The sequence below is a fragment of the Panthera leo genome, chromosome D2 (genome assembly GCF_018350215.1).
Source record: "Panthera leo isolate Ple1 chromosome D2, P.leo_Ple1_pat1.1, whole genome shotgun sequence".
Taxonomy (NCBI): domain Eukaryota; kingdom Metazoa; phylum Chordata; class Mammalia; order Carnivora; family Felidae; genus Panthera; species Panthera leo.
Window position 1 is genome coordinate 75,468,659 of NC_056689.1, and position 27,457 is coordinate 75,496,115.

The following is a 27,457-nucleotide window of genomic DNA, read 5'->3' on the forward strand; positions in this document are numbered from 1 at the left end:
TGGTGACTAGGTTCCTGGTTAACCCTTAAAAGATTCTTTAATTGTAGTTTAGGGGACCTATTCTGTGAATGGTTTTGGGTCTGGGAAGCAGGCAGCTACGTGGCAGGAGGTTCCTTTCTCTGGCATCTTCTCACTCTTTTCTGCTTTTCTCCTCTGCCTTTTACTCTCTCCCCAGGTGCGTGGGTGCTGAATGGCCCTTACTTCCTCTCTTTGCTCCCTTCAGTCTCTTCCATCACTTTACCCTTCAGAATTTTCCATCCCTTCCCTTGTCCCTGATCTGAGCTCCAGTCTCCTTGGTGCAGATGGTTCCACCACCCTGGCAGGACAAATTGGACACACAAATGTGACCCACAGTTTTGAGCTTTCCCAGTGTTGTCAGATAAGCAAGCTTCTTGTTTCCGAGCGCATTTCTAATCAGATTTTCATATCTTCGGGCAGGGAGAATCTTTGGAGATGGGCCAGCTTGCCTCTTACGCTATTCCACTACCATTCCATTTTCTTTCTTTTTTTAAGTTTATTTATTTCTTTTGACAGAGCAAGAGAGAGAGTGAAGTAGGGGCAGAGAGGGAGAGAGACAATCCCAAGTGGCTCCACACTGTCCACACAGAGCCTGATAGGGGGCTTAATCCCATGAGTCGTGACCTGAGCTGAAATCAAGGGTCAGATGTTTAATGACTGAGCCACCCAGGTTCCCCTTCCATTCCATTTTCTAGTTATGAGCCATTTGTTCTTTTTTTTTTTTTTTTTTTTTAAACATTTGTTTATTTTTTAAGAGAGCATGAATAGGGAAGGGGCAGAGAGAGAGTCACAGAATCTGAAGCTGGCTCCAGGCCCTGAGCTGTCAGTACAGAGCCCGACATGGGGCTTGAACTCACCAACCACTAGATCGTGACCCGAGCTGAAGTCTGACATTTAACCGACTGAGCCAGCCAGGTGCCCAGCCATTTGTTCTTAAACTCCAGTCTCTCTCAGTGATTCATATGGCAGTGATATTAAAATTTTTAGCTATGGCAGAAGGAAAGGATTGTTACGTTAAGAGTGACTGTGTGTATGGACCACCTATAAAGGTTCTTTCTATATTTATTTCCCCCTTTAATTCTTTTTGAACTTTTTATCTTATTGAACATTCTGAAGCGATGATAATCAAATTATTGTCAGGCCTAATTGTTTAAGAAAAGAGATTCTTGATAAATACAGTAAGTTGTCATTTACGTAGATGTGGGCCAGTATCAGCCATCCAGAGCAGAAAATGAAAGTTACTGATTGAATTGAGTTGGTCATAAGTTTGTTATAGCCTGTGGGCTTGGGGTCCCCTCTTGGAGGGGCCAGTTGCCTCCAGCCTCGAGGCATGCGTGTGCCCCCTCTCAACCGGTAATTTATCTTCCTGTTGGTAAACCTGCATCATGAGTAGAAATCCCAGTTACACTTCATGTACTTGTTATACCTAATAGTTAGGAAAATATGTAATACATTAAAGTTTTTAATAAACATAGAATACGTCTTTGCATTTTAAGGAAGGTAAGCTATAGTTATGTTGAAAATGTACTTTTAGGGGCGCCTGGGTGGCGCAGTCGGTTAAGCCTCCGACTTCAGCCAGGTCACGATCTCGCGGTCTGTGAGTTCGAGCCCCGCGTCAGGCTCTGGGCCGATGGCTCGGAGCCTGGAGCCTGTTTCCGATTCTGTGTCTCCCTCTCTCTCTGCCCCTCCCCCGTTCATGCTCTGTCTCTCTCTGTCCCAAAAATAAATAAAAAACGTTGAAAAAAAAAATTAAAAAAAAAAAAAAAAAAAAAAAAAGAAAATGTACTTTTATATATAAATTCATTTTGCCCAATGACACTTTATAAGTTTGACTTTTCTAGTTTTCTAAAACTATTACAGACACAAAAGATTTTATATTTTTATACAGTGTCAGAGATTATTTCATTTTATGGCAGGTCATTATCAGGGACCTAAATTCATCCTAAGCATCATAAGCTGACCTGAATATGTTTCTGATTCCACCATTTGGTATTTTTGAAATGGTGCCTATTAAAAGTGCCTCTTGCCCTAGATGCTCTCTTTGTGAGTCATTGTCAATTTTCTATGAACCCAGACTTGAGGGACCTTTACTAGTCAACAGAGCAGCCAGTCAGGAAACATTGAGGAACTACTATGTGTGGAAGATAAACAAATTAATAATTGGCTTTTGAGTTGGTAAGAGAATTAGAAGGCCAATGTCATGTACTCTTAGCTGCTAGGTACCTGACTGAAAGTAACAGTGCTGGTATAGTGGTAGTGCTACTTGCAATTCCACTTACTCGATGTACAGTGCTCCCTAAAATGTATTCAGGGATGTATAGTGATCTGTTTCTATTAAGGGGGAGGGGGAGCATTTCTGTTAATGTAGTTTAAAAAAAATAGAAATGGCTTTAAATATAAAACATATTAAATACACTATGGATTCATATCTTTAAAATTTTAAATTCATTTATAAATTTGCATAAAACCTACTTTATAGAGTCTTGCTCACATTCATATAAAAGTACTAACTGGCCAATTAATAGCTTATGCAGTGGGTATCAATGAAGTAGGTTTTATGCATACATCCGACTGAATTTGAATTCCTACCAAAGATTTGTATTTAAAAAAAACAAAAACAAAAACCAAAAACAGGATCCTTCAAATTGGAGCATAATTTATCCTGAGATAAGCCATTAAGATATCCCAATTATTAGATTCTCTTATAATGTATAGTGTGTTAATATATGATGGCTCATTTGAAGAGACTTCATACATTCAAAAAAATGAGATCAAGAGAAACTAGTCAGATTCTGTTTCTGACAGCAACAGACTAGCAGTATTTGAAGAGATAATAGCCAAAAATTTTCCAAAACCAATTATGAATACAAGTCACAGCTTTAAGAAGTACTTTGAACCACAAGGGGAAAAGTATAAAGAAAACCACACTTTGGCACCTCAAAATGAAACTGATGAAAACTGAAGACAAAGAAAACACCCTGAAAGCAGACAAAGGAAAAATACACATTAAATTTAAAGGCATGCAGTGAGCCTTGATAGAAACAATGGAAGCCAAAAGACGACAGAAGGATGTCTTCCAAGTGCCTGTCTAGAATTTTGTACCTTCAGAAGTTAAGGAAAATAAAGACATTTGAGACAAACGGAAACTGAGAGAATTTGTCACCAGCAGGATCTGCTAACAAGAAATACTAGAGTTCTTCAGGCAAAAGGTAAATGACTCTAGATGGAGCATGGAGATGTGGGAAGGGATCTCTATCCCTTCTATCTCTGTCTACGGGAGATGTAAATATGTTGGCAAATTTAAAGGAATTTGACTTTATATGGAGTTTAAAATAAGATAGAATTAAAATACACAACAGTAGAAATGATAAGGAATTGAAAGGAATTGGTCCTTTCCCCTGTCCAGGAACTAGTAAAACTAGTGTAAAAGAAAAGAAAAGAAAAGAAAAAAGGCTTTTGTAGGTCAGGTTCATGTTTTCATCTCCTACAATATACTCACTAACAAAATAATAAAAGATTGTAAAATGTGAATAAAGGGGGAAATAGAACAGCAATAATTTTAAAAATCCCCCCAAAGGCAAGAAAAGTCCATAGAACAGAGAGGACAAAAAATAAGATGGTAGACTGATTTCTAAATATATCAATAATTACATATGAATGGATTTAAACTCCATTAAAGCCCAAAGCTTTTATAGTGGAAGAACAGTCAAATCCATCTACAAGCTGCTCTCAAGGCAAGTACCTTAGGTATGTGTATACAGAATGGTTGAAAGTAAAAGGGTAGAAAAAATCATGCAAATGCCAACCTCCTGAAAACTGATGTGCAGTATACTAATATCAAAGCACACTTTAAAAAAATTTTTTTAATGTTTATTTTTGAGAGAGAGACAGAGTGCGAGCAGGAGGGGGGCAGCGAGAGAGGGAGACACAGAATTCGAAGCAGGCTCCAGGCTCTGAGCTGTCAGCACAGAGCCCGACGCGGGGCTCGAACCCACAAACTGTGAGATCATGACCTGAGCCAAAGTCGGACGCTTAACTGACTGAACCACCCAGGTGCCCCTAATATCAAAGCACACTTTAAGGCAAGAAGCATAGAATGATATACATTTCGATAATAACAAAAGATATAAGTCACCAGAAAGGTATAACAATTTTAAATTGGTATGCACCTAAACATAACTTCAAAAGCTATAAAGAGCAGTGAGTCATTTAACTTAAGTTGGTTCAGACTGTCAATTTGAAATGACAGAGAATCATGTAAGTATTCTTGATATCAGTTTGATACAGAAGAAAGAAAAGGTGAGCCAACTCTAATCTCCTTTCCTAATTCTCGTTTTCCTTCTTCACCAGTGTGTCTCCATCTTCCAGTATATGTTGTGGGAATGCAAACCCCTCCCTGAGATACCATCTGTAGAAGCCCTTCAAGAACTTAAATATTTGTATTCGAATATTCTATGACAAATAACTTAGGAGTATATAATACCCATCTGTCTTTGGGTTAGTTTTTATTTGCATGTGGGTGTAGTCATGGACTCTGCTGTGCTGGGCCCTCCATTTACACAGGACTGTGTTAAGACAGCTTGTGCTCATTGCTTCGCATTTCCCACCTTCTCCTCTGAGAAGTGGACCCAGGAGAGGTGCAGGGTTGCTTTGTCCTCAGGAATATAGTCTACTCTTTGCGAGCAAGCTAAAGGAGGTAAATGTGTGAGAGTCAACAGCAGACTTCTCTTTTTATTTTTGCCTTTGGTCATAACGAATGGTTGGAGAGAGATACAGAGAAAGTAGAAAGTATCCAAAAGAGCAGTGAAAACAGAACCTCCAAAACAAACTATGGTTGTATGCTACGAAAAAACAACTATGGTTGTATGCTAAGTAAGTAAGTAAATAAATAAATAAGCAAATAAAGTCTTAAAAATTCCTACCCTACTGAACCAGTTCAAATTAGAACCAGTCTTTGGAAAAGGTGAGCCAGAAGAAAAGGAAATAGGAAAAGCAAAATCTTTTTCACACAAATATTTCATTCACTTCAATTGTCTGGCACATATGAATATGTACTGCATGTGCATTTCTTTCAGGAGTTCTTTTAGTTGAATCTCACTTAAGCCATTTACCAGATGAACCAACTCCCGCCACTGCCTCTCTGTAAAGCCTGTTGGTGGATATGCTGGATGCGCTGAAGGCTGAAAGCTGCTGGCTGGTAGGGGACTGTGCAGGAAGCTCGCTCTCTCCTGGTGGATCATGGATGGTGCTTGTTCCCAAACCTGTTTATATCTGTTAAACTCGTTATTGTAATTATGTGATTAAATATTAAGCCCATCAACTCTAAGTGCGAAAGGAAGACTAATGGTTTCTAGGAAAGCTGAACTGAATACTCTGGAAAGACTTAGATAAAGCTGTGCTGCGCTATAAAGAAAAAGAATAAGGGGCGTCTGGGTGGCTCAGTTGGTTAAGCGTCGGACTTCAGCTCAGGTCATGATCTCATGTTCATGAGTTCGAGCCCCACGTTGGGCTCTGTGCTGACAGCTCGGAGCCTGGAGCCTGCTCTGGATTCTGTGTCCCCCTCTCTCTCTCTGCCCCTCTCCTTCTTGCACTCTGTCTCTCTCGCTCTCTCAAAAATAAATATTAAAAATTAAAAAAAAAAAGAAAGAAAAAGAATAAATAGCAACACTGAATACCCATCAGTAGCTCATTCTCAAAGAAAAATTCTAGGTAAATCAATATACATTTGAATGTTTCATATGAAAACTAAAATTAAGGGGCTCCTGGGTGGCTCAGTTGGTTGAGCATCTGACTCTTAATTTTGGCTAGGTCATGATCTCGTGGTTTGTGGGATCGAGCCCCTCACTAGGCTCTGCACTGGCAGCGTGGAGCTTGCTTGGGATTCTCTCTCTCCCCCTTCCCCCTTGCATGCAGGTGTGTGCTCACACATGCACTCTCTCAAAATAAACATTAAAAAAATAGTCTTTTTTTATATGTCATCTTTAAGCTTTCAAGTAAGATTAAAAGGACTAATGCCAGGGGTGCCTGGGTGGCTCAGTCGGTTGAGCATCTGACTTTGGCTCAGGTCATGATCATGAGTTCAAGCCCTGTGTCGAGCTCTGTGCTGACAGCTCAGAGCCTGGAGCCTGCTTCAGATTCTGTGTCTCCCTCTCTCTCTCTGCCCCTCCCCCCGCTCATGCTCTGTCTGTCTCTCTCAAAAATAAACATTCAAAAAAAAATTTTTTTTTTAAATAAAAAATCAGTAAAAGGACTAGTGCCAAGCATAGTAACCAATTGTTCTCCTGAAGTGGGGTTTGGATTTGATATAAAGAATATCTGTGGAAGGGGGAATAATGATCAAAAGGAAGTTTAGTTTTATCTGTTAACATTTACATTTTTTTTAATGTTTTGAAGGAGAGAGAGAGAGAGAGCAGGGGAGGGGCAGAGAGAGAAGGAGACACAGAATCCAAAGCAGGCTCCAGGCTTTGTGCTTGAACTCAGGAACTGTGAGATCATGACCTGAGCCTAAGTCGGACACTTAACTGACTGAGCCACCCAGGCGCCCCAACATTTACATTTTTAAGCAAATGAATGTGTTTATATATTCTTCATAAAATTAACATTAACAAAAAAGGATTGCTGGCCACTCATCGTTGGATCACATGCTTATCATTATGTTGGTAGGATGGATACCATGTCGAGAAACATGTAGATGGAATACTTCCCAGAGGTGAGGTCATGAGTGTCTGTAAAAACATTTTCTGAAATTGGATAAAAAAAATTTTTTGATGAAAATCTTTATTCCACAATTGTTTTTACCCTTTTAAGTGAGTCAATTATTGTATAGAGCAAACAACTGAATCTTTTCCAGTACTATTGTTTTAGCTTGCCCTACTGGTCATCCTTTTCAAGATAATTATTTCCTAATCCATTTTCTTATCTTGCTGGGGAAGTCAGAGTTCCTTGTCTGTCTCTTCCTGGAGGAGCCAGGGTTACAAAACTGACTATTTCTCCCATTGTAATATGTTAAAAAAAGGTGAAAGAGTATCTTTACGCCGAAGTTACCTTTGACTTGGTTGCACTGCACGTCCACATCTCAATGTGGCAGCTTTCATTGAGCCACGCTTTTTTTTCCTGGTGGATGATGATATAAATTAATATCATTGGTGCTTTTAAAAATTTAATTATAGAATTTTGCCTGATGCATACTGGGACTTCCAAACACTAGTGACTGGATGCTTCTACATTTTTCTTAAACTGTAAAACATATTTTTGGATCATTTAACCCTGTTCCTAACATGTTCATTCTTGCCAGACTTTCAGGCTCACAGGGTTGTTATGTGCGGTGTCACCTAAAGCAAAATAATTATAGAAATGGAGTTTATTATTTTCCATGAGGTTTTTGTTTGTTTTGTTTTCTAGAGTCAGTGATTTTGTCTGGAGATAGCTCTGTGTCCAATTCAAAATTTTCATTTTCTTTCCATTGTGATAATTTTAATTGTTTTGTTTTGTTTTTTTCAACACTAGTGAAAACTGGTAGCTGTTTGGAGTGATGTTGATGTAATTCAAGAATTAATGGGCTGTCCTAGTTTTACCTTTGTCTTGGGCAGAAAATACACTTTTTGGTTTTTTATTCTCTGCTTTGCTAGGTAAGACTCCTAACAAGTTCTTTTCTCTTTTTTAGAAGGAACTTTAAAAAGAAATTGAGGAGCTGCCTGGGTGGCTCAGTCAGTTAAGCATCCTACTCTTGATTTTGTCTCAGGTGATCATCTCATGTCTCATGATTTTGAGCCCTGCACTGGGCTCTGTGCTGACAGCATGGAGCCTCCTTGGGATTTTCTCTCTCCCTCTCTGTCTCTGTCCCTCCCCTGCTCACTCTCTCTCCCTCTCCCTCTCAAAATATTAAAAAAGTTTTTTTAAATAAGAAAGTAAAAAAAAAAAATTGAGATGTAATCCACATGCCGTAAAATTCACCCCTTTGAAAATGTACAATTCAGTGGTTTTTAATACATTCTCAGAGTTGTACAATCATCACCACTAATTCCAAAATATTTTCATCATCCCAATTTCCTTAGATTATAACTAGTAGAAATCTATTCCCCTATTAATTTTACTTTCCATGTTTTCTTTTAATTAGTTTTTTTAGGCTTATTTATTTCTTTTGAGAGAGAGACAGCATGAGCAGGGGAGGGGTAAAGAGAGGGAGAGAGAGAATCCCAAGTGGGCTCAGCATGGAACCCGATGCAGGGCTTGATCTCAAGAACCGTGAGATCATGACCTGACTGGAAATCAAGAGTCTGACACCTAATCTACTGAGCCACTCAGGCACCCCTCATGTTTTCTTTTTGATGCAGTTTGTAGATTGGTTGGAAGTTAGCTATAAAAAAGCCTTTTTTAAATCCATGGTTCGCACACTTCCAGCTGCTAAATTATTTCAAAGCCGATTCCAGATGCCCTGTTTATCCACCAGTGCTTCAGTATGTGTTTCAGCACCGTTTAATGACCTACACGCTCTCCCCCGCTTTATCATCATGTACCAGGTGTTCATATCCTACGGGTCTGTGTCTGTCTGCTCTGTTCTCTTCCAGTGTTCATTTGGCCATTCCTATACCACTACCCCATCGTTTTATTTACCTGCTTTATAGTACGTTTTGCTATCTGGTAAACGTTAGCTCTTAGTAACAGTAACATGAATCATAAAGATTATTTAATCCTCGTAGCTATTCTCTGTAGCAGGCAGTTTTATCCCACTGTACAAATAAGAAAACCAGGAAGTCAGCTAAGTATTGTGCTGCTAGGTACCCGATAAATAAGTGGTGAGCTAAAATTCAAGTCTGAGTTCTGACCTCAAAGTCCAGCCCACTACAGATTTTCTCTGTTGTTTGATCGCTTACATTATACTTTTTCAGATTTAATCTTCATTATAATTCCCCAAACATATTGAACTTCAGTCCATAATATATATATTTTTAAAGAACACCTTTTTTCATATTTTTTTTTCTGTAGAACTAGCTAACTAAACTCTAAAAGTATGCATATTTTATTTTAAAATGTGTTTGGGTTTGGAAGTTGTATTTCAGTATTGGTAGGATCAGTATTTTTATGAAAGAAAAAAATGATGCGTTTTGGTTTCCCAAGTGAGTTTATGCATGGAGCAAAACCTCTGTTCGAAGGTTAATATTTTTATATGTTGGCACTATGCCATAAGGTGGTTTATTGGAAAGATATTTATTACATTTGATTATGCATATTGTGTTTTTCATTGCTGTTATTTATTAAAACCATAATTTGCAGTGTTAATATGAAATGTATCCAAAGTCAACTCCAGCTAGAAGGCATAAGCTAGGGAAAGGACTTCCTAGTGTTGGCTGCCTGGTCAACTGCCAGCACGCTAACAGAAATTATTCCTGTGAGGTTAGGAATCCTATAGTAAGGATTTTGTTTTATTCAACAAAATACTGTATTGACATTCAACAGTATATTGTTTGTTGTTAACTCCTACCTTTCTGAAGAACAAGTGTTACGTGCTTTATTTATTATGTGTTAGGTTTATTATATGATAGGTGCTTGATAACTTTGATCCATGCCTAAAATACTCCGTAGCCCGTGGTAGGTCCCTGCTTAATGTTTAATGATAATGAATAATGAAATGGCCTGTAAAAGCCTTGAAACTTTGGAGTAAATTTCCATCCTACTTTATAAAGAATTATGAAACTCTTCCAAACTCTTGCATCTATGAGATGCCTTAAGCACATTTTCAAAGCACAGTCCCTAGAATGTGAGTTGATTGATATTTGGGGGAAATTGAAATACTATATATCTCTTTTTTTTTTTAATTTTTTTTTTTTAACGTTTTATTTATTTTTGAGACCGAGAGAGACAGAGCATGAACGGGGGAGGGGCAGAGAGAGAGGGAGACACAGAATCGGAAGCAGGCTCCAGGCTCTGAGCCATCAGCCCAGAGCCCGACGCGGGGTTCGAACTCACGGACCGCAAGATCGTAACCTGAGCTGAAGTCGGCCGCTTAACCGACTGAGCCACCCAGGCGCCCCAAAATACTATAGATCTCTTTTAAGAACATTTTTTATATGGTGAATATATATCCATCATGTTGCTTTTCCACAAGAAATTACTGAAACACTATTTTGATTATTTTTATTTTTGGTGCTAATTAGGGAGTACTTTTTTTAAGGGTGTCTGTAACCTCATGAACTGAAAAATAGCATTTGCATGCCGTCTTTTCTAGACCATTTCTCACTTAATTAAAAATCTTTAAAAAAAATAAATAAAAATCTTGTGAGAAATAAAAAATTTGGATTGGAAAGATCATTGTTGGGCCCTTGGGTGTTTTCTTTCCTTCTTTCTTGTACTTAAAGATTTCTTTAGTTTGTTTTACCATCTCCCTCCCCTCTCACCCCACCCGTTAGTCTCAGTATATTATTTGCTTGGTCCTAGTGTGCGCATAAAGTGGTTTTGGAATCGCTAACTCACGCCCTTCCAACAAATTCACTAACCAGAGTACAGTATTATATGTAGTTCTTTTTGTCTTTATCCTTAAAAAATAATGTTTTCCAGAGTTATTTAGGTGAGTTTTTTCTAACCATGTGGTTACATTTTCCATTTGTATTAGAGTTAAGTTGCTGTTTGCATTTAGTTTTTAGTCTTGCCCCCACTCCCCATTCTGGTTGAAAGCAACTATTTCCTTATTTTTGTGGAGGTGTGAAATATCACCGTAGTCCTAAGAGTCAGAACTATACAAAAGGGTATACTCAGAACTGTCATTTCCCCTGATCCCTTTCATCTCCCCCATTTCCCCCCTTTGGCATCATATTTCTGCCTACTACTCTCTGTAGGTAACCAGTCTCATTAATTTCTAATTTCTCTTTTATTTTTGTGTGTAACTCAGCAGTGTGTGTGTTTTTTCTCATATCTTCCATAAAAGGTGGCACACTCTAGATACTCTTTTGTACTTTGATTTGATAATAAATCATCTATGACTTCATTATATCCTTGTTCTATAAGTATCTCCAGTTTATCCATGTAATATATCCAGGAATCGTTTCTTGTCAGTTCCTAGAACATGCCTAATGTCTTTTCTACAGCTTCATAGTATTCCACTGAGAGGATGTGTCCCAGTTTATTCAACCACTGTCCTATGTCTGGACAGCTAAATTGTTTCTAGTATTTTGCAATTACAAACCGCTGCAATGAATAGACTTGAGTTTACCTCCTTTTGGGCTGGCTGCATATCTTTGGGTGAACTCACAAGAGTGGGATTGCTAGGTTTAAGGTAGGTGCATATGTTTTATTGTTAGGTATCACTAAATTTCCCTCCAGAAAAGTTTTGCCTGTTTGTATTCCCACCAGCACTGTATGATGGTGCCTGTGTCCCCCAGCCTTGCCAGTGAATGTGCTGTCATACCTTTTATTTTCCCCAATCCGATAGGTAAACGTGGCATCACTACATTTTAATTTACATCTCTCTAATTATGAGTGAGGCGGAACATCTTTTCCCATATTCAGGGCCATTTTTATATCTTTGTCGTGTGCTTTACTTTGAAGGGTTATATTTAATGTATATTGTGTTGTTAGATTATTCGTCTTCAGCTTGCTAGGATAGTAGCATTTTACAGATACCAGACGTTAGTGTGACTTTTTCTCTTTCAGATCTTCCATGGTGGCTTATTTTAATTCGGCAGAAAGCGTTGGTGGGCAAACTTCCAGGAGACCATGAGGTCTGTAAAGTTACCAAAATTGCCGTGCTGTCGCTTTCTGAAATGGAGCCTCAGGATCTTGAGTTAGAGGTAAGGTGGAAGTCTCAGGAAATTTTATGGAAGCTTGATGTAAATAGGATTTGGTTTAATAGTCCAAAATCGTAATTTTAGAACTGGATAATATTTTTAAAAGTAACTTAATCCTGTGGTTTTCAAACTTCGCTTCAGTAGTGGAAACTTTCAAAATCTGTGAAATCCAGTGTATAAAATGCATAAAGGCAGAGGTGGTGATACAGGGGAGGGGATCCTTGGGACCCTGCCCACCTGGCCTCTACTGGAAAGCCATTTTCTGCTTCCAGGGAACCCAGAACTCTGCACACTACAGTTTAAAAACTCCTGATTTGGGAGAGAGTGGAGTTAGTCAAGAAGGTGATGAGATTTAATTTGTTCTATATCCTTTTTTATCTGTATTTCTTGAAATTTTTTTAAACATATATTTGTTTTTGTAATTAAAATTTTTTTTTTCTTAAAGAAAGAAACCACTGATCTAGTGCAATCTTCTAATTTTTCAAAAGGAAACCAAGCCTACAATAGAGGGACTTAAGGCCAAAATAATGAGATTTCCCAGGGCCAGTATTTTTTTTTTTTTTTTTTTTTCACCAACTGTACCACCAGTAGGTAGAAGTAGCCCACGAAAGCGTTTGTATCATGTTTGCAGTTGGTGCAGGGATGTGGCCTCTAGGGATGTCCTCACTCTGCCCTGGTCCTGGGGTGTCCTCATCACTATGTGATATGTGAGGCCCTGAAGGTTGAGTGGCTTATCCTATCTGATGCCTCAATGCACCCTATAAGGTGAGCACTGTTGGATCCACGCTATACAGATGAAGGAAGGAGACTGGGCAAGAGTTAAGTCACAGCTGGCACATCATGGGGACTGGGCCTGGACTCAGGCCATCTTGTCCTGTATCACTCTGCTGAGCTGCCTCTGTAGTACCTAAACAGCAGGTAACAGGTACCAGAGCACCCACTATCCCACAGTTCAATACATGTTTTTCTGGGCTGGTCTCCTGGGGAGGAAATTTGGGGACAGGGTTAAATTGTTTAGAAAAATAAGTAAAAATACGGTTATTTTTATGTTTCAGATTGTACTGGAAGTTTGACAATCTAATTTTTAGAAACCAGCATTAAATTGAATTTAAGAGGACCCTGATATTTTATTTATTATGGGAATCAAAAAAGATTAGAGTATTTCTTACTCCCCTTTATTGTTCCAGTGCTAGAACATTAATCATTATTGCTGATCTAGAGACAAATAGGTAGCAGTTAAGCCTATTAAAAGCAGGTCTTGGCAGTTTTTGTTTGCATTTTATCGTAGGAAAGGGCAGCCAGACTAGCAAAAACTCAGTTAGTTTACTAAACCAATAAATGTGTCATCAGTGTCTTTGGATGGCTTTGCTGACAAATTGGAAGATCAGCATGACTTTTCTGTCACCAACCTTTGCCTTGAGGGGGAGCACTGGCGTTCTGGTTTAAGCACTAAGCTAGGGACCCTGGTAGTTAGATTTAGAGTAGGAGACAGCTTGTCTGGCACTTTATCCACCTGTCAGTCATTGGTCTGCACATTTGCACTCCCCACTCTGGGAAATGTACGGTCACTCCTCATCCAGAGAAGCCTGGGACCCTTGTTGGATTTTTCAGGGAAGTTTTCTGACACCCTTTTGCTCCCTAATCTGTAATATTCTTGATATTCGTAGCTGGCTATTGTAAAAATGGTGGGGGGGGGGGGGGGGCGGCAAGCAAATGACGTTTTATGTGGAATTTTTAAACACAGAAATGTGAATATTATGAAAACTTTGAGATTTTCATTCTTCACATTTTCCCTTTTTTCTCTCTTGATATTCTCAAGTGAAACAGATTATCTTTAAATAAAATGAAAATGAGATTTACCCCCAACATAAGAGAGTTGAATGTTTTTACAGCACTATTGGGCCGTATTAACTATAGCACTTATGGGCATTAAGGGTGTGGTCCATGTTAAGAGCTGAAAATATGTAATGATCCCTGTTAATTGGGGGTAAACATGACACAGGGAAAATATTTCCAGATCTTATTTTCATGAGTAGTTTGGCACACCTTTCTCTGAGGAGATTATCATTTTAGAAATTTGCACTTAAGCCTTTCCCCCTTTTTTAGGAGAGCTTTTCAACAGTGAAAAACAGGAGGCAAGGGCAAAGAACAGCTATTTTGGAAATCATGAATTGCTTGCTTATTTTCCAACACGTTAATTTAAATCTTTGGGATCTTTATTCCAATTGCCATATAAATCCATTTAAAGGGAGCTTTTAGAAGCTTAGCAATCATTGTTATTTGTTTTGATTTCATAGTAAATTGTATGTAATGAGAAGAAGGGAAAAAAGCCCACTACTTAGAAATAATCATTGTCCATATTTTAGTGAGTCTTAATGGTTATTTCCATTTCCCCAAGATTTTGAAGGAACAACATTACTTTGAAATTTTTAGACTAGTTTTCGGTTTTTTGCATTTTTACATATTTTTTTCCTACTTAACTCCGTTATTTTTCATAAACATACATATTTTTAAAACCAATTCTTATGTTTCTTTCTACCTCTTTCTAATTTGGATGTCTGTGTATTGCTTTCAGTGCCCTCGTCCTTCCCAGCAGGGCCCTCGGACTCTTTCGTGCGGTCACTTCTCAGACTTGCTGGGGCCTCGTCTGTGTTCTGTAATTAGAGCAGAAGCAGTCTTATTCCAGACTCTGGAATTTAATAGATTTTCTAGTTTTCTGCCTTGGTTGCCTTTTCACCTCAAGTATTAGGCTTGTTTGCCAATTAAAAAAAAAAAATTCACGTACTATACAGTTCACCCATTTACAGCATATAATTCAGTGGCTTTCAATATATTCAGAATTTTGTGACCATTACCACAATCGACGTTAGAACATATTCATTATGTATGTTCTCCATGAAGAAACCCTGTGCTCATTAGCAGTCACTCCTCATTTTTCTCCAAACCCCAGCTCCCTCAGTCCTAGACAACCACTGATCTACTGTCTAAATTTGCCTATTCTGAACATTTCTTTTAAATAGAATCATATGATATTTGGCCTTTTGTTTTTGTTTTTTAATATTATTTTTAAAATACTTCTTAATGTTTATTTATTTATTTTGAGGAAGTGGGGAGGGACATAAAGAGCGAGAGAGAGAATTCCAGGCAGGCTCTTTGCTGTCAGCGCGGAGCCTGATGTAGGGCTCGATCTCACGAACTGTGAGATCATGACCTGAGCTGAAATCAAGAGTCCGACGCTTAACCAACTGAGCCACCCAGGAGCCCCTATGTGTGGCCTTTTGTGACTGGCTTCTTTTTACTTAGTGCAATGTTTTCAAGGTGCATAACCATTGTTTGTATATCTCAGTACTTAATTCCTTTTCATTCCACTGTGTGGATATATCACATTTATCCATTCACCAGTTGATGGATATTTGGGTTGCTTTCACCGTTTGGCTGTTAGGAATAGTTCTGTGAACATTTGTGCACAAGTTTTTGGTGGACACTTGTTTTCATTTCTCTTGGGCATGGCCTAGGACTGGAATTGCTGGGTCATACGGTAACTCTGTGTTCAACCTTTTGAGGAAGCACCAGACTGTTGTTCAGAGCAGTATGCCATTTTAAAACATCTATCCAAGAGCGTGAAGAATCTGTGGGGTTCAGTAGATAACATCGATGTTCTTGCTTTTGAAAAAACATCCTTTAAAGTTTTATAGCCTTCTGTCCCATGTCTGCATATCTTATTTGCTGTATCTCATTGCCTTAATAGATAACTGCAACATTTTCCATATTTGGTTTCCCTTTAGACATCTTTAAAATTTTAGCTCCAGATGGACACAGATACCAACTTTGAAAGTAAACTCATTCTTTTTCCTTTTCTTAAATAGCAGCATCAACATCAGCCCTTAATCTTGGTTGTGAGACGTAAGTTGCTAGAGTAAGACAAGAAGTGGTGGAGCACCCTGGGGCCTCTGGTGGTGGTTTTCTTTTTGAGATCGTGCGGATCAAAGCTGTGATGAGGGCCTAAGCACATACTGCGCACAACTGGCCGGGCCTCTGGAAAAGGGAAGGTGATCCCACTGTCAATGCTGAATGTTGTAATCCCAAGAGCTCTGTCTAAACAAAGCCTCTTAGGACTGGACAGGATCCCGAGAGGTTATTTTCTCTATCCTTGTTTTTCAGAAGGACTAAATTTAACCCTTTTAGGATCAAGGAATGCACAGTTGTGATGAGCACCAGGTGGTGATAATAAAAACTTATAAATGGTAGCCTGCATTTAAAAAAAATAAATGTAACCCTTTAAAAAAAAATGTAGCCCTTTTAAAAACAATAGTGGTCTATACTTTTCTAACGGTAACTATGTGGAAGATTCTAAAATATTTATGGAATTGTTAAAGTAAATTTAAATCTCTATTTTTATTTTTTTAAGTTTATTTTGAGAGAGCAAGCGAGCACGAGCCAGGGAGGGGCAGAGAGAGAGAGAGGGAGAGAATCCCAAGCAGGCTCCGTGCTGTCAGTGTGGAGCCTGACGCAGGGCTCCATCCCACGAACCGTGAGACCATGATCTGAGCTGAAATCTGGAGTTGGATGCCTAACTGACTAAGACACCCAGGTGCCCCTAAATCTCTATTTAGAAAAATTGGTTTTAAGAGACAGAAATCGACCTCCAGGTAAGATGGTATCCTGCGTTTGTGCTTTGCTATACAGATCACAATCCTTATCTGAAAACTTTGGGGCCATATTTGTCTTAGAATTCAGGATTTTGAGAGTTTTCAAAAGGCTATTCCATGCATTCCATACATATCCAGTGAGTCTGGGGCATTACCCCATAATATAATACATTAATATTTCCTAAAGAATCATACGAATATTCATACTAGGATGACTTTCAATAGCCTTCTATCGGTTCAGGGCATATTTGGCAATTAAATGAGTTTGTAACAAACTTAAAAAAATTAACTTGCAGGTTTCATTGATTTTTTTTTTTTTTTTTTAATTTTTTTTATTTTGGAGTTGTGGATAATGAAGTTAAGGGATATTGGGATTAGGCTCTATTCCAAGCCCAGGAAGGGGATAGGTTTTTTTTTGTTTGTTTTTTTTTTAGAAAAAGGAAAACAAAGACATGGCCAGGCCTAGAGAGGAGAAGCATCTTCATGGACCATAAATGGACGTTAGGTCGAACTGAGGCTATAGGCCTCCTTGGTTCTGGGTCCAGAATCAGGCAGTGGGAGGTGGAGATTTGGCATCTGCACAGTAAAGGGAACTAAAAGGACTACAGGAGAGATGGGGGCCTGGAACCGTGCTCAGTGCTGGAGCCCAACTTGCTACCTTGTGAGAGGAGGCCTGTTAGGTCGTCTGCTCTATGGGGGATAATTATGTATAAAGAATTCTCCTGTTTAGCCAGTAGCCCCTGCCTTGAGAAATACTGATCTGGGCAAAAGGTATGGATCTGAATTAACATAATGGCAATCAGCATGAAGTAGCTGGGATCCATAGGAGAGACGCTAGGGAAGAATAATGGAAGATGGCCACCCAGGGGTCCATCTCTTGTGTAAGGGATCCAGTAGATAGTGTAGTCAATGACCTACGGCAACCAGAGGAAGAACAAGATTTGGGAAACAAACTTTGATCAGTTTTGGAAATGCTGGATTTGAGGGACTAGGGTGTCAGTAGCTGGGAGATGTTATATTTTTGGGTCATCAACTCAGCACAAGAGTGGCATTAGAAATGTGTAGTTAAACATAACAGTAGTTCAAATGAGAGAGGATGACATTTTCTAGAATTCGTGAAGAAGGGGAAGAGAGCTAAGGGCAGAATGTTGGGACATACCACCATCTTTAGGGACAGAAAGAGATGCCAACAAAGAAGACTAAGCAGGAGAAGTTAGAGGGGGGGAAGAGCCCAGAGTCGTGGGAACCAGAGGAAGAGATCACAGGGGTGAGTGTTAGCGTCATGTTCTTAGAGATAAAGTTTGTCCTCTCCATACTTGGGGAGGCCCTTATTTTACTCTGCCTGAGCAGTCCCATTGGGCTTTTACTCTCTGACCCATGCCTATCAGACCACAGTCCTCACAATTCAAGTGACCATGACACCATTTTTACCCTGCTACCTCAGAGGAGATTCTAGGGTTAAGGAATGGATTAAAAGATACATGTTCTGGTAAATTCTAACAGTGTTAAAAGATGGTAGCAAAGGGGCTCTTAGAGGCTGGAACAGATAAGAGAGGAGGAAATGAAGGAAAGGTCCTGGTCCTAGAAGGGACACAGCAGGAAACTAGCCTTGCAGAGGAGAGGGTCTCCGCTCCTTCTGAGAGTGAGGAATGTGTGGGTGCAGACACGGTCTGACTTTAGAGTAGTTGGGTCTTACGCATCTGCTTTCTACTTTCCTGGGAGAAATTTTGCTGGCTTGAGTACTGCTAAGGAATAACTATGTCTGACAAATGCCTAATACCCTGTTTTGGAAATAAAAATCGTGATAGTCCCTAACTAGGTTTGGGCACGTTTTCAATTTTTTTGAGAGTGTTATTAATATGACTAGATAATTACTAACATTCTGTATAAAAATTGCTAACCAACAGTTGCTCAGTGTTGCAAGCGGAGGAGGCAGCAGGGGTCTAACGGGAGAGCCTCTTTTTAAGACTGGTTCTCTGCTACCCCAGTGATTCTGCACCAATGCAGGTGGGGGCGCTGGGGGTGAGGTATATTCTTGGAATAAGGGCAGTGACAGTTTTCCTGGGACTACTTCGATGCCTGCCCCGTGTATGAACCTGGAGTTTACCATTTATATTTTAGCATCAGCGCTCATTCAGTCATGTAACAAATATTGTGACCTCCTGTGCCGGGGACTGTGCGGCACTAGAGATACAGGAGGCAAAAAACCAAACACCTCTGCCATTATGAGCTTCCGTTACAGATAGTAAACGTCAGCATAATGATTATTATGCAGTATGTTGAGAAGTAATAAATGCTATGGGAAATAAAAGTCGGGCACAGGAAGGGCGGTGGGGGGGGGGTGCTCAGGAGTGGAGATTGTGGTGAGAGGTCTGGGGAGAAGGGTGTTGGGCAGAGAGGACAGCTAGAATGGAATCCCGAGGCGGAAGCATTCCTGACGTGTTGAGGAGCAAGAAGGCCAGTGTGGATGGAGTGGAGTAAACAAGGGGAGGAAAGTGGGAGGTGAAGGCGGTGGAGGGAAGGTAAGAGTCTAGTTTTGGACACGTTGAATTTCAGATGCCCGGTGGCAATTCAGAAGGGAATGTTGGGATTTGAGAGTCTAGAATCTGGGGAGAGAGCTGGACTGGAAATACCCATTTGGGAAGGAGGAGTTGGCATATGGGTGGTATCTGAAGCCACGACGCTGGATGAAATCACGAAGGGACTGAATTTAGATAGAGAAGGGGGTCAAGAGCTGAGCCTCGTGGTGCCTAAGACATTGAGTCAAAAGGTCAGAAAGGAACCAGTGGAAGAAATAAAGAAGGAACCACCGGTGAAAGCCAAGTGCAGACAGTGCATGACAGATGGCATGATGTGATGACAGAGCGTGACCAACTGTGTCAGATGCCACCGAGAGGTTAAGATGAGTCTGCCTCTGGGCTTATTAGCAAAGTGGAGGTCATTGGTCGCACTGAAGATAGCAGTTTACGTAGAGTAGCAGGGGGCTGAAGCCTGACTGGAGTGGGCCCGGGAGAGGAGGGGATGCCATGGGCTGGAGGCAGTGAGGAGTACAAGAACAGGGCACTGGCTAGCAGAAGAGGCGTCAAGTGAAGGTGTTTGAGGAAAGATCTATCGGTATGTTTCTATGCTGATGGGAGTGCCGCACGCAAGGAGGGGAGGAGGAGAGAGCCCCCGGAGCGGTGTGTACTTGCTTAGCTCTCCTCTCCTTCCCTGTCAGCTTCAGAGCCTGGTAGTTTTGCTTACTCTCTGGGAAATCGTCAGCTCAGTGTCGGCAGGACAGCCGTGAGCGACTTCATCTTCGGGTCCCCTGTGTTCATAGGAGCAGCATAAAGTTGCAGTCAGGTTGTGAGACCCCGGTGAACAGAGGTTTTGATAGCCATAATTTTGAAAAGGCCTGAAGTCTGTAAGATCCTGTTCTGTCTGAATACAGTCCCATTCTCAGTCTGCACTTCTGGTTTTTCTCCAGCTTTATTGAGTTATATAGAATTGACAAAATTGGCCACTTCCAAGGGTGATCGATCCTTTTTATTAAATTTAAAATCACACTTTGAGCTAGATTCTGTTCTCATTTTTTATCCTGCTTATCATCTAGTAATAGTTATTTTGCAAGTAAGACACTAATTATAATAGGCACATAGTAATTGTTTGCTCTCCGTGAGTGGCTACCACTTAGTGTAGTGATACACCCATTGCGTCGAAAACATGGAATTCGTCTGCATACAGTTAAAAGAATCTCTGTGTACCTCTCAGAGTATTTGCCTTGTGTGTTGAGCCACGTGAAAATTATATGTAAAACCCTTGGCTTTAAGCAGGTAGCCTTCTTTGGAACCTCTGTGCCCTTCTCTTAACAGGTTCCCATCCTCTTCCTCATACTTGTCAGTTAGACTGCACATTTCCTGCAGCCTCTGCTTACGGCTTCTTCAAATTTAATCTCTGGTCCCAAAGAGTATGTTTTTATGCCGATTCTGTTTGTAGGTATGAGGATAGGAGGAGAGTGATTGAAGTGTCCAGCTTTTAAGATTCCCTACAGAGCAGACTCTTGACATCTTCTCAACCCAAATGCTCCATTAACTAGCATGAATGAATCTTTAGCAGACAGCTGTAAAGTAATGCCCCTAGAGCATAGCAGATGTGTATTTTGCAATATTTTAAATCTCCGATGCCGATTTTCAAAGCATGGATAAACCTCAACCAGAGTATTTTATTCTTCAGTTATACTGGGTAAGGACTTACTGTCATTGTGATCCGAACCTGAATTTCCCACCCCTAAATCCTAAGGATGTCTTGTCCTGTATTACTTTCTTATCCTCTACGATCACTTTTTTTTTTAAACGTTTACTTTTATTTATTTTGAGAAGGGGTGGGGGCAGAGAAGGGTAGACAGAGAGGGACAGAGAGAATCCCAAGCAGGCTGCATGCCATCAGCTCAGAGCCCTACACGGGGCTCGATCTCACAAACCATTGAGATCATGACCTAAGCCAAAATCAGGAGTCAGATGTTTGACCGACTGAGCCACCCAGGAGCCCCTCTATGGTAGCTTTCTAATCCTTGAAACCATAGCTGTGCTCTCTAATATCAGTTGTCTACTTGGTCATTTTACTAATAAATCTTGAGGTTTTCTTTTAACTACCATGCATGAGCAGTAGCAGTCACTTGTGCACTTGTACCCAGACATTTAACAAGCAGACGGTAATAATAATGAATTTTCTTTCTCTTCCTAATTATTTAGCTCTGTAAGAAGCATCATTTTGGAATTAACAAACCAGAGAAGATTGTACCATCTCCTGATGACTCAAAGTTTCTACTGAAGACCTTTACACACATTAAATCCAATGTGTCTGCTCCTAATAAAAAGAAAGTAAGAGTTTCATTGATACGGGCTTGGAATCCATCTTTGATTACTTTTAAATTGAAGGGTAGTTTCCTTCCCAGGAAACTTGTTTTCAAACTGCTTGTCCCATGTATGGTTCTTGGGATTATTTTCACTTCCCTCCTAGGAAGTTGGGCATTATCCACACAATGCTGTACATTGAATTCCTGTAGTAATAGTAGATTAACTTCTTACAGGTTAAGGAAAGTAAAGAAAAGGAGAAGTTGGAGAGGAGATTACTCGAGGAGTTGCTGAAGATGTTCATGGACTCAGAATCCTTTTACTATAGCTTGACTTATGACCTAACCAGTTCGGTGCAGAGGCAAAGCACTGGGGAGAGGGACCCCCGTCCCCTCTGGCAGAAGGTACTTCTCTCATGGCTCAGGGCAGGCTTTGCCCTCCAGAATGATTTATAAGAAAGCTCAACATGTTTCTGAACTATTCATTCTCTACCTTTTCCAGGTTGATGACCGATTTTTTTGGAATAAATATATGATACAAGATCTTACTGAGATTGGTGTGAGTAGTTGTTTCTAAAATATCCTAAAGGTAGTTATGGTTGTTAAGCAAAGTTTTAAACACTGTATTAAAACGAATTCAAAATCTCACTAAAATGGGAGCACCTGGCTGGCTGAGTCGGTAGACCATGTGACTCTGGACCTCAGGGTTGTGAGTTTGATCCCCATGTTGGGCATGGAGTCTACTTAAAAAAAAATCTCACTATAATGTTTTCTTCTCTAGAATGGGAATCATTTAGCTATGAACACCAAGACCTTGTTTTAAGACAGTTCCCAACTCTACAGCCTAGCCACAGGCCTGCCTTTTTAGCAGGTTCCCGTGGGATAGAAGTAATTTAAGGCTGCGGAACTAATGTCCACAGAGTTCCTAGGAGACAGAGATTTTGTTTGCACCCATTGGAAATGGTGAAGTGTGCTTTTTCTTTAATGATGCCAGTCACTTCCCTTTCCTGTTTCCTCATCTGGGGATTGGAGTAGAAAGATCTTTGAGGACATTCCAGTACTGCCAGTATTTGAATCAAGGATGAGAGGGAATATGTTGAGATTATTGTATGAGGATCCTTCCAGTTTAATGGTTACTCTGTTCCTTCACTCTGTCTCCTGTGTGGAAGAATTATACCCATCCAAGGACAGTTCACTCCGTCAACAAATATGTATGGAAGGCCTCCTATGTGCCAGTTGCTGTTTTGGACACAAAGTGGGCAAATAGCTGACTGGGTGACATACTATCTTTTCATTAACTTTTCAAAAATTTCAAACCTTTTTTCTCCTATCTCTCCCCCTTGGCAGTGGTTAGTATAAATGATTTTGACTTTAGCAGTGTCTCCCATGAGATATCTGTCATGCCTCTATTGGGAATGAGGCTTGAAAATGTTCTCACCTCTTTTTAGGAGGCTGATCAAACTGTGACCACTGAAACTCAGTGACAGGGGAGAAAAATAAGGGTGACGATAATGCATATTTTTCCTGCTTGCTGACACATTGGGCTCTAATAACGTTTTGCAGGGTTTCTGTCAGGAACTTCGAATTACCATTTAAAATTGATGGCTTGCAGTAGAGGTGGCGTTTGGCCACCGTCAAGAGTTCCCGTCAAGAGTTCTGCATTGTTGCTAGAACAAAAATACAAATAATGAGGATGGTGGTAAGGATAATGAATGCATATAGACCCTTCATAATTTTCAATTCTAACCACCTTCCTAGGATCCTGTCTGCTGCTCCATAAAACAAAACTGTGAGACAGGTCCTGCCCGGCTTATGTGGTTATGGATGATGAGGTGGGTTTGAAGGTCATGCTGAGGTTAAGGCTGGATACAGTTGTGGAGACGGGAGAGAAAGAGAACAACACCCTAGAGTACTTCTTACCCTTCACTCTCCCTGCAGACAGTCAGCCGGGAAATTGGAGTATTCTTAGCCTCAAAGGCACAGAAGGGGAAATGTCTAAATGTAATTAATACTCTCCTAATTATGTTGGGTGACATTGTAAAATAAGATATTTATGGAAAGCGTTTTTTTTTTTTCCTTTTCCTTTTTTTTTTTTTTTTTTGGTTCATTTACTATGTGGATTTTAGCTTGGCAAGGCAAGTTTTTTCTAAACTAGAACATAGAGTTGGACCTCTGCGCTTTGTAGTAAGGGGATCAGAGTTGGTTGTATGTTGTTAAAGCCTTGATACAACGGTGAGTTAAAAATCAGCCTATAAGTGGTTTTTTTGTTTTTTGTTTTTTCTGTACCAATGGGAATAATCATAGTAGCTATGTCTGTTAAATCCTTACAATAAGGCAGGCACTATGCCAAACACTTTTTACATTTTACTCATTCACTCAACCAAATGAGGTAACAGTTTTTCCTATTTCTCAAAGCAGGACGTTGGGGCACGGTGAGGTTAAGTGATTCATCAGAGTGAGTTCGTAAGTGGTGGAGGTTGAATTTGTTACCAGGCAGTGTGGCTTCTATCCGGTGGGTCTTCTTAGGCAGCTCTTTTTATTTATTTATTTTTGTAAGTAATCTCTATACCCAATGTGGGGCTCAAACTTGTGACCCCGAGATCAAGAGTCTCACGCTATATCTGCTCTACCGACTGAGCCAGCCAGGGACCTCTCAGGCAGCTATTTTTGAATGCTCACCATAGAGAAAAAGGCTCTCCCCTTTGTCTTCCTTCCTCCCTTTTTTCTGCCATTCTCCAATAAACAGAAAACATGGTTAAGAAACAGAAGGTTTCTGCTTCTGGGAAACCGACAAATATGTGCTAGCCTCTATTTAAGAAAGCAGCAGGACCATACAGAATAGAAACAACATGATATTCATATTGTTTTCAGACACCAGATGTGGACTTTTGGATTCTCCCCATTATCCAAGGTTTCGTGCAGATTGAAGAACTTGTGGTTAATTATAATGAATCATCTGATGATGAGAAAAGCAGCCCAGAGACCCCCCCTCAGGAGTCCACCTGTGTAGATGACATTCACCCACGATTTCTCGTGGCTCTCATTTCACGCCGAAGTAGGCACAGAGCAGGTGAGTAAAAGGGCTGAAATCATGTGCAAGTTAAATTCAGACGAGAATGGAAAAGCTGCAGATGGGTTGAAATGCTAATGACAATAATGGAGTTGGAAGCATAATTGGCTTCAAAGTGCTCAGTGACTCTAAATCGTGTGATGTAATTGGGGACCAATTTTTGGAGGGAGGTGAATGGGGGAGAGTTAACAAAAGCAGAAAGAAAAAGAGGTATATATATGGAGAAGAGAAGAAAGTCACTTGGGATATGTTTCTAAATACCATTGTTCCCACTGACAGCCTGTATCACGGTAATAAATCCTTCCTGAGCACCAGCGCCCTCGGGAAAACCTTTCCCTTTCAGTTCACAGAAAGTAGCTTTGCTTCAACTTGTACAAAACAATGATGCATAGAGTTATGAGTTTGGGGGAAGTTGATTCTGTTCTGCCTGGAAGTTGCACATTAGATCCTTAAAGCTATCCTGGAAGATGGATTTGGTTAAGAAGCATATCTAATCAGGGGCGCCTGGGTGTCTCAGTCGGTTAAGCATCCGACTTCGGCTCAGATCATGATCTCACAGTTCGTGGGTTTGAGCCCTGCATCGGGCTCTGTGCTGACAGCCTGGAGCCTGCTTTGGATTCTGTCTCCCTCTCTCTCTGCCCCTCCCCTGCATGTGCTCTATGTCCCTCTCTCTCAAAATAAACATTAAAAAAAAAAAAAAAAAGCTGTAGCATATCTAATCAGACTAAATAATGTTTTTTATGTTGTTTTCTGTTTTAATTTTCTTTTAGGAATGCGTTATAAACGAAGAGGAGTGGATAAAAATGGAAATGTTGCCAATTATGTGGAAACTGAGCAGTTGATTCATGTTCATAATCATACTTTGTCATTTATTCAAACACGAGGCTCTGTGCCTGTCTTTTGGAGCCAGGTTGGGTATCGATATAATCCGCGACCACGACTGGACAAAAGTAAGCATGTTCATTACTTAGTTTGCAGTGATGATTTGAGAGAGTATTTTTTAAAATATTAGGTATTTTATAGGTATGGATTTGCTTGGCCAGATACTTCATTTAAAACAATATTCCAGTTGGTGAGATTTAATAGAGATACCGTAATTGCAAGAGTTATAATGGTTGTTGACAGTTTAAGTAAGTTGTTTAACAATAAAAAATGCCCTAACAATAGAATAAAATAAAGCTTATTTCACAGATTTTAGTTGTTGTTTCTTTGGAGAATACTTTATGAAATGTTTACTTTTGGAAAAGGGTAAATGTAGCCAATGTTAATAGAAGCAGGAGATATGTTCAGATGGCATCTACAAAAAATAGATCAGATGCCTTTACTCAAGTGTCTCGCTGTGTAAGGTTTGTTGTTTTAACTACTGAGGATTTAATTTCTTCTAGTATTTTAACTTTAGCGCTGGAATGGCTAAATCCTATCAGTCTAACCAGGTAACTCAATGAGGTTGATTTTAAAAATTGTTTACAGAATATTTTTCTCTCAAAACTCAATTGATATTTGTAAGAATCCAGTAAACCTTCAGTTTATAATATTCATATTTTTAGAGGAGTTTTATTCTCTTACTATAAACTACATGGAACCCTTTCTGACAACAGGCTGGACACATGAACAGTAAAGGTCCTGATTACATAGTGTGCTTTTCCAGTGTGGCCTGGTGCAGCCTACCTGGGGGGAAAAGGAATCTGAGGGCTTTGGCTTTGGCTCTGGCTCAGGCTCACTGTATTTAAAAATACTGGTTTTAGACCATCTTAGTTACATTTGGTGGCCAAGAAATTGTTGAAAAGTAAGAGTAAGGGTGGAATAGACACTAATTTCTGTCTCAAACATCGGAAGGAAAAATAGATTTTGTATCACTTCTTTGTAGGTGAAAAGGACACCATTGCCTATTTCTGTGCCCATTTCGAAGAACAACTGAAAATTTACAAAAAACAGGTGGGCTTTGATCTGTATTAATGTTCCTTCATTTTCAGCCATGGTTATGTATCTATTTCTTTAAATTTCATGAAAATAACAATATACTATTTGTAATTAAACAAAATGGTATCTTGCCATGAAGTTGAAGAATACATAAGCTAAGAGTATTTCTAATATTCTCTAGGAAGAATTGAATCAGCTACTTTAGACTGTTTTTAGATAAGAATTAGTCTACTGTCGTTAATTATTATAGTTGAAGAAGTATCCAGAGTAAGGAAAGAAAGGCATCTCTTAGTACCACCTGTAGTTCTGCCTCCTGAAGATAACAATTTGATATGCATCTATCTTCAAGATCTTTTCTCTCTGCCCACCTCTCTTATGTATTTATATGTAGGACTGTGATCATATAGACTAAAATCAAGTGAAAACTGTTAAGTGAAATTACAAGTTCAATAAGATGACCAGATTTCAGATACAAGATTTGTATAGAATAACCTGTGGGGGATAAGCTTGGGGAATAAGCACTGATGGGTTAACAAGGCATAAAGAATTATAAAGCCAGGGACGCCTGGGTGGCTCAGTCTGTTGAGAGTCCGGCTTCGGCTCGGGTCATGATCTCTCAGTTGTCAAGTTCGAGCCCCGCGTCAGGCTCTGTGCTGACAGCTCAGAGCCTGGAGCCTGCTTCTGATTCTGTGTCTCCCTCTCTCTCTGCCTCTCTTCCCCCCCCCCCCCCCCCCCACCTCATGCTCTGTCTCTGTCTCAAAAATAAAGATAAACATTTTTTTTTAATTAAAAAAAAAAAAAAGAATTACAAAGCCATAGGATGCTCACACCCAAGTTTGGGTAAACAAGATTAAGCGTTATAAGGATAGAGAAGGGGGGGTGCTAAGGCCCCCAGAATAGAGTAGGTGGGGGCAAAGGCCCCCAATACAAAGATATGTAGGGTAAGCAAGATTACCCCCCCAAGCCCCCCAAATTAGTGTTATAGCAGAAAGCTTTCACAGGAAGGAAGGACCAAATTAGGTAAACAGGTAAATAGCGCTATAGACTGCTGCCCTGCGGTGATGCTGCCCAGAGCTGAACTGATTAACAAAACAAAGGTGCCTTGTTAACCCTGAGGTTATTTTCCCTGTCTTATCCCCTAGGCTAGCTAAGATAAACAGACGCAGTGCCTCCTGTCTGCCTTTAACAA

At 40.0% G+C, this 27,457-nt stretch overlaps 1 protein-coding gene across 2 annotated transcripts in view; it reads left to right on the forward strand.

Annotated features, from left to right (window-relative positions):
• The window catches only part of INPP5F (inositol polyphosphate-5-phosphatase F), an 89,696-nt gene that overhangs the window by 28,585 nt on the left and 33,654 nt on the right, over positions 1-27,457 (forward strand). Inside the window, exons 3-9 of one of the 2 annotated variants that reach the window (XM_042909410.1) lie at positions 11,665-11,801; positions 21,178-21,306; positions 21,516-21,683; positions 21,781-21,837; positions 24,150-24,348; positions 25,119-25,298; positions 26,216-26,283. In XM_042909410.1, the coding sequence (XP_042765344.1) occupies positions 11,665-11,801; positions 21,178-21,306; positions 21,516-21,683; positions 21,781-21,837; positions 24,150-24,348; positions 25,119-25,298; positions 26,216-26,283 (938 nt within the window). Of the gene's footprint in view, positions 1-11,664; positions 11,802-21,177; positions 21,307-21,515; positions 21,684-21,780; positions 21,838-24,149; positions 24,349-25,118; positions 25,299-26,215; positions 26,284-27,457 lie in introns of those variants that run through there. The other variant, XM_042909411.1, reaches the window with a different exon arrangement.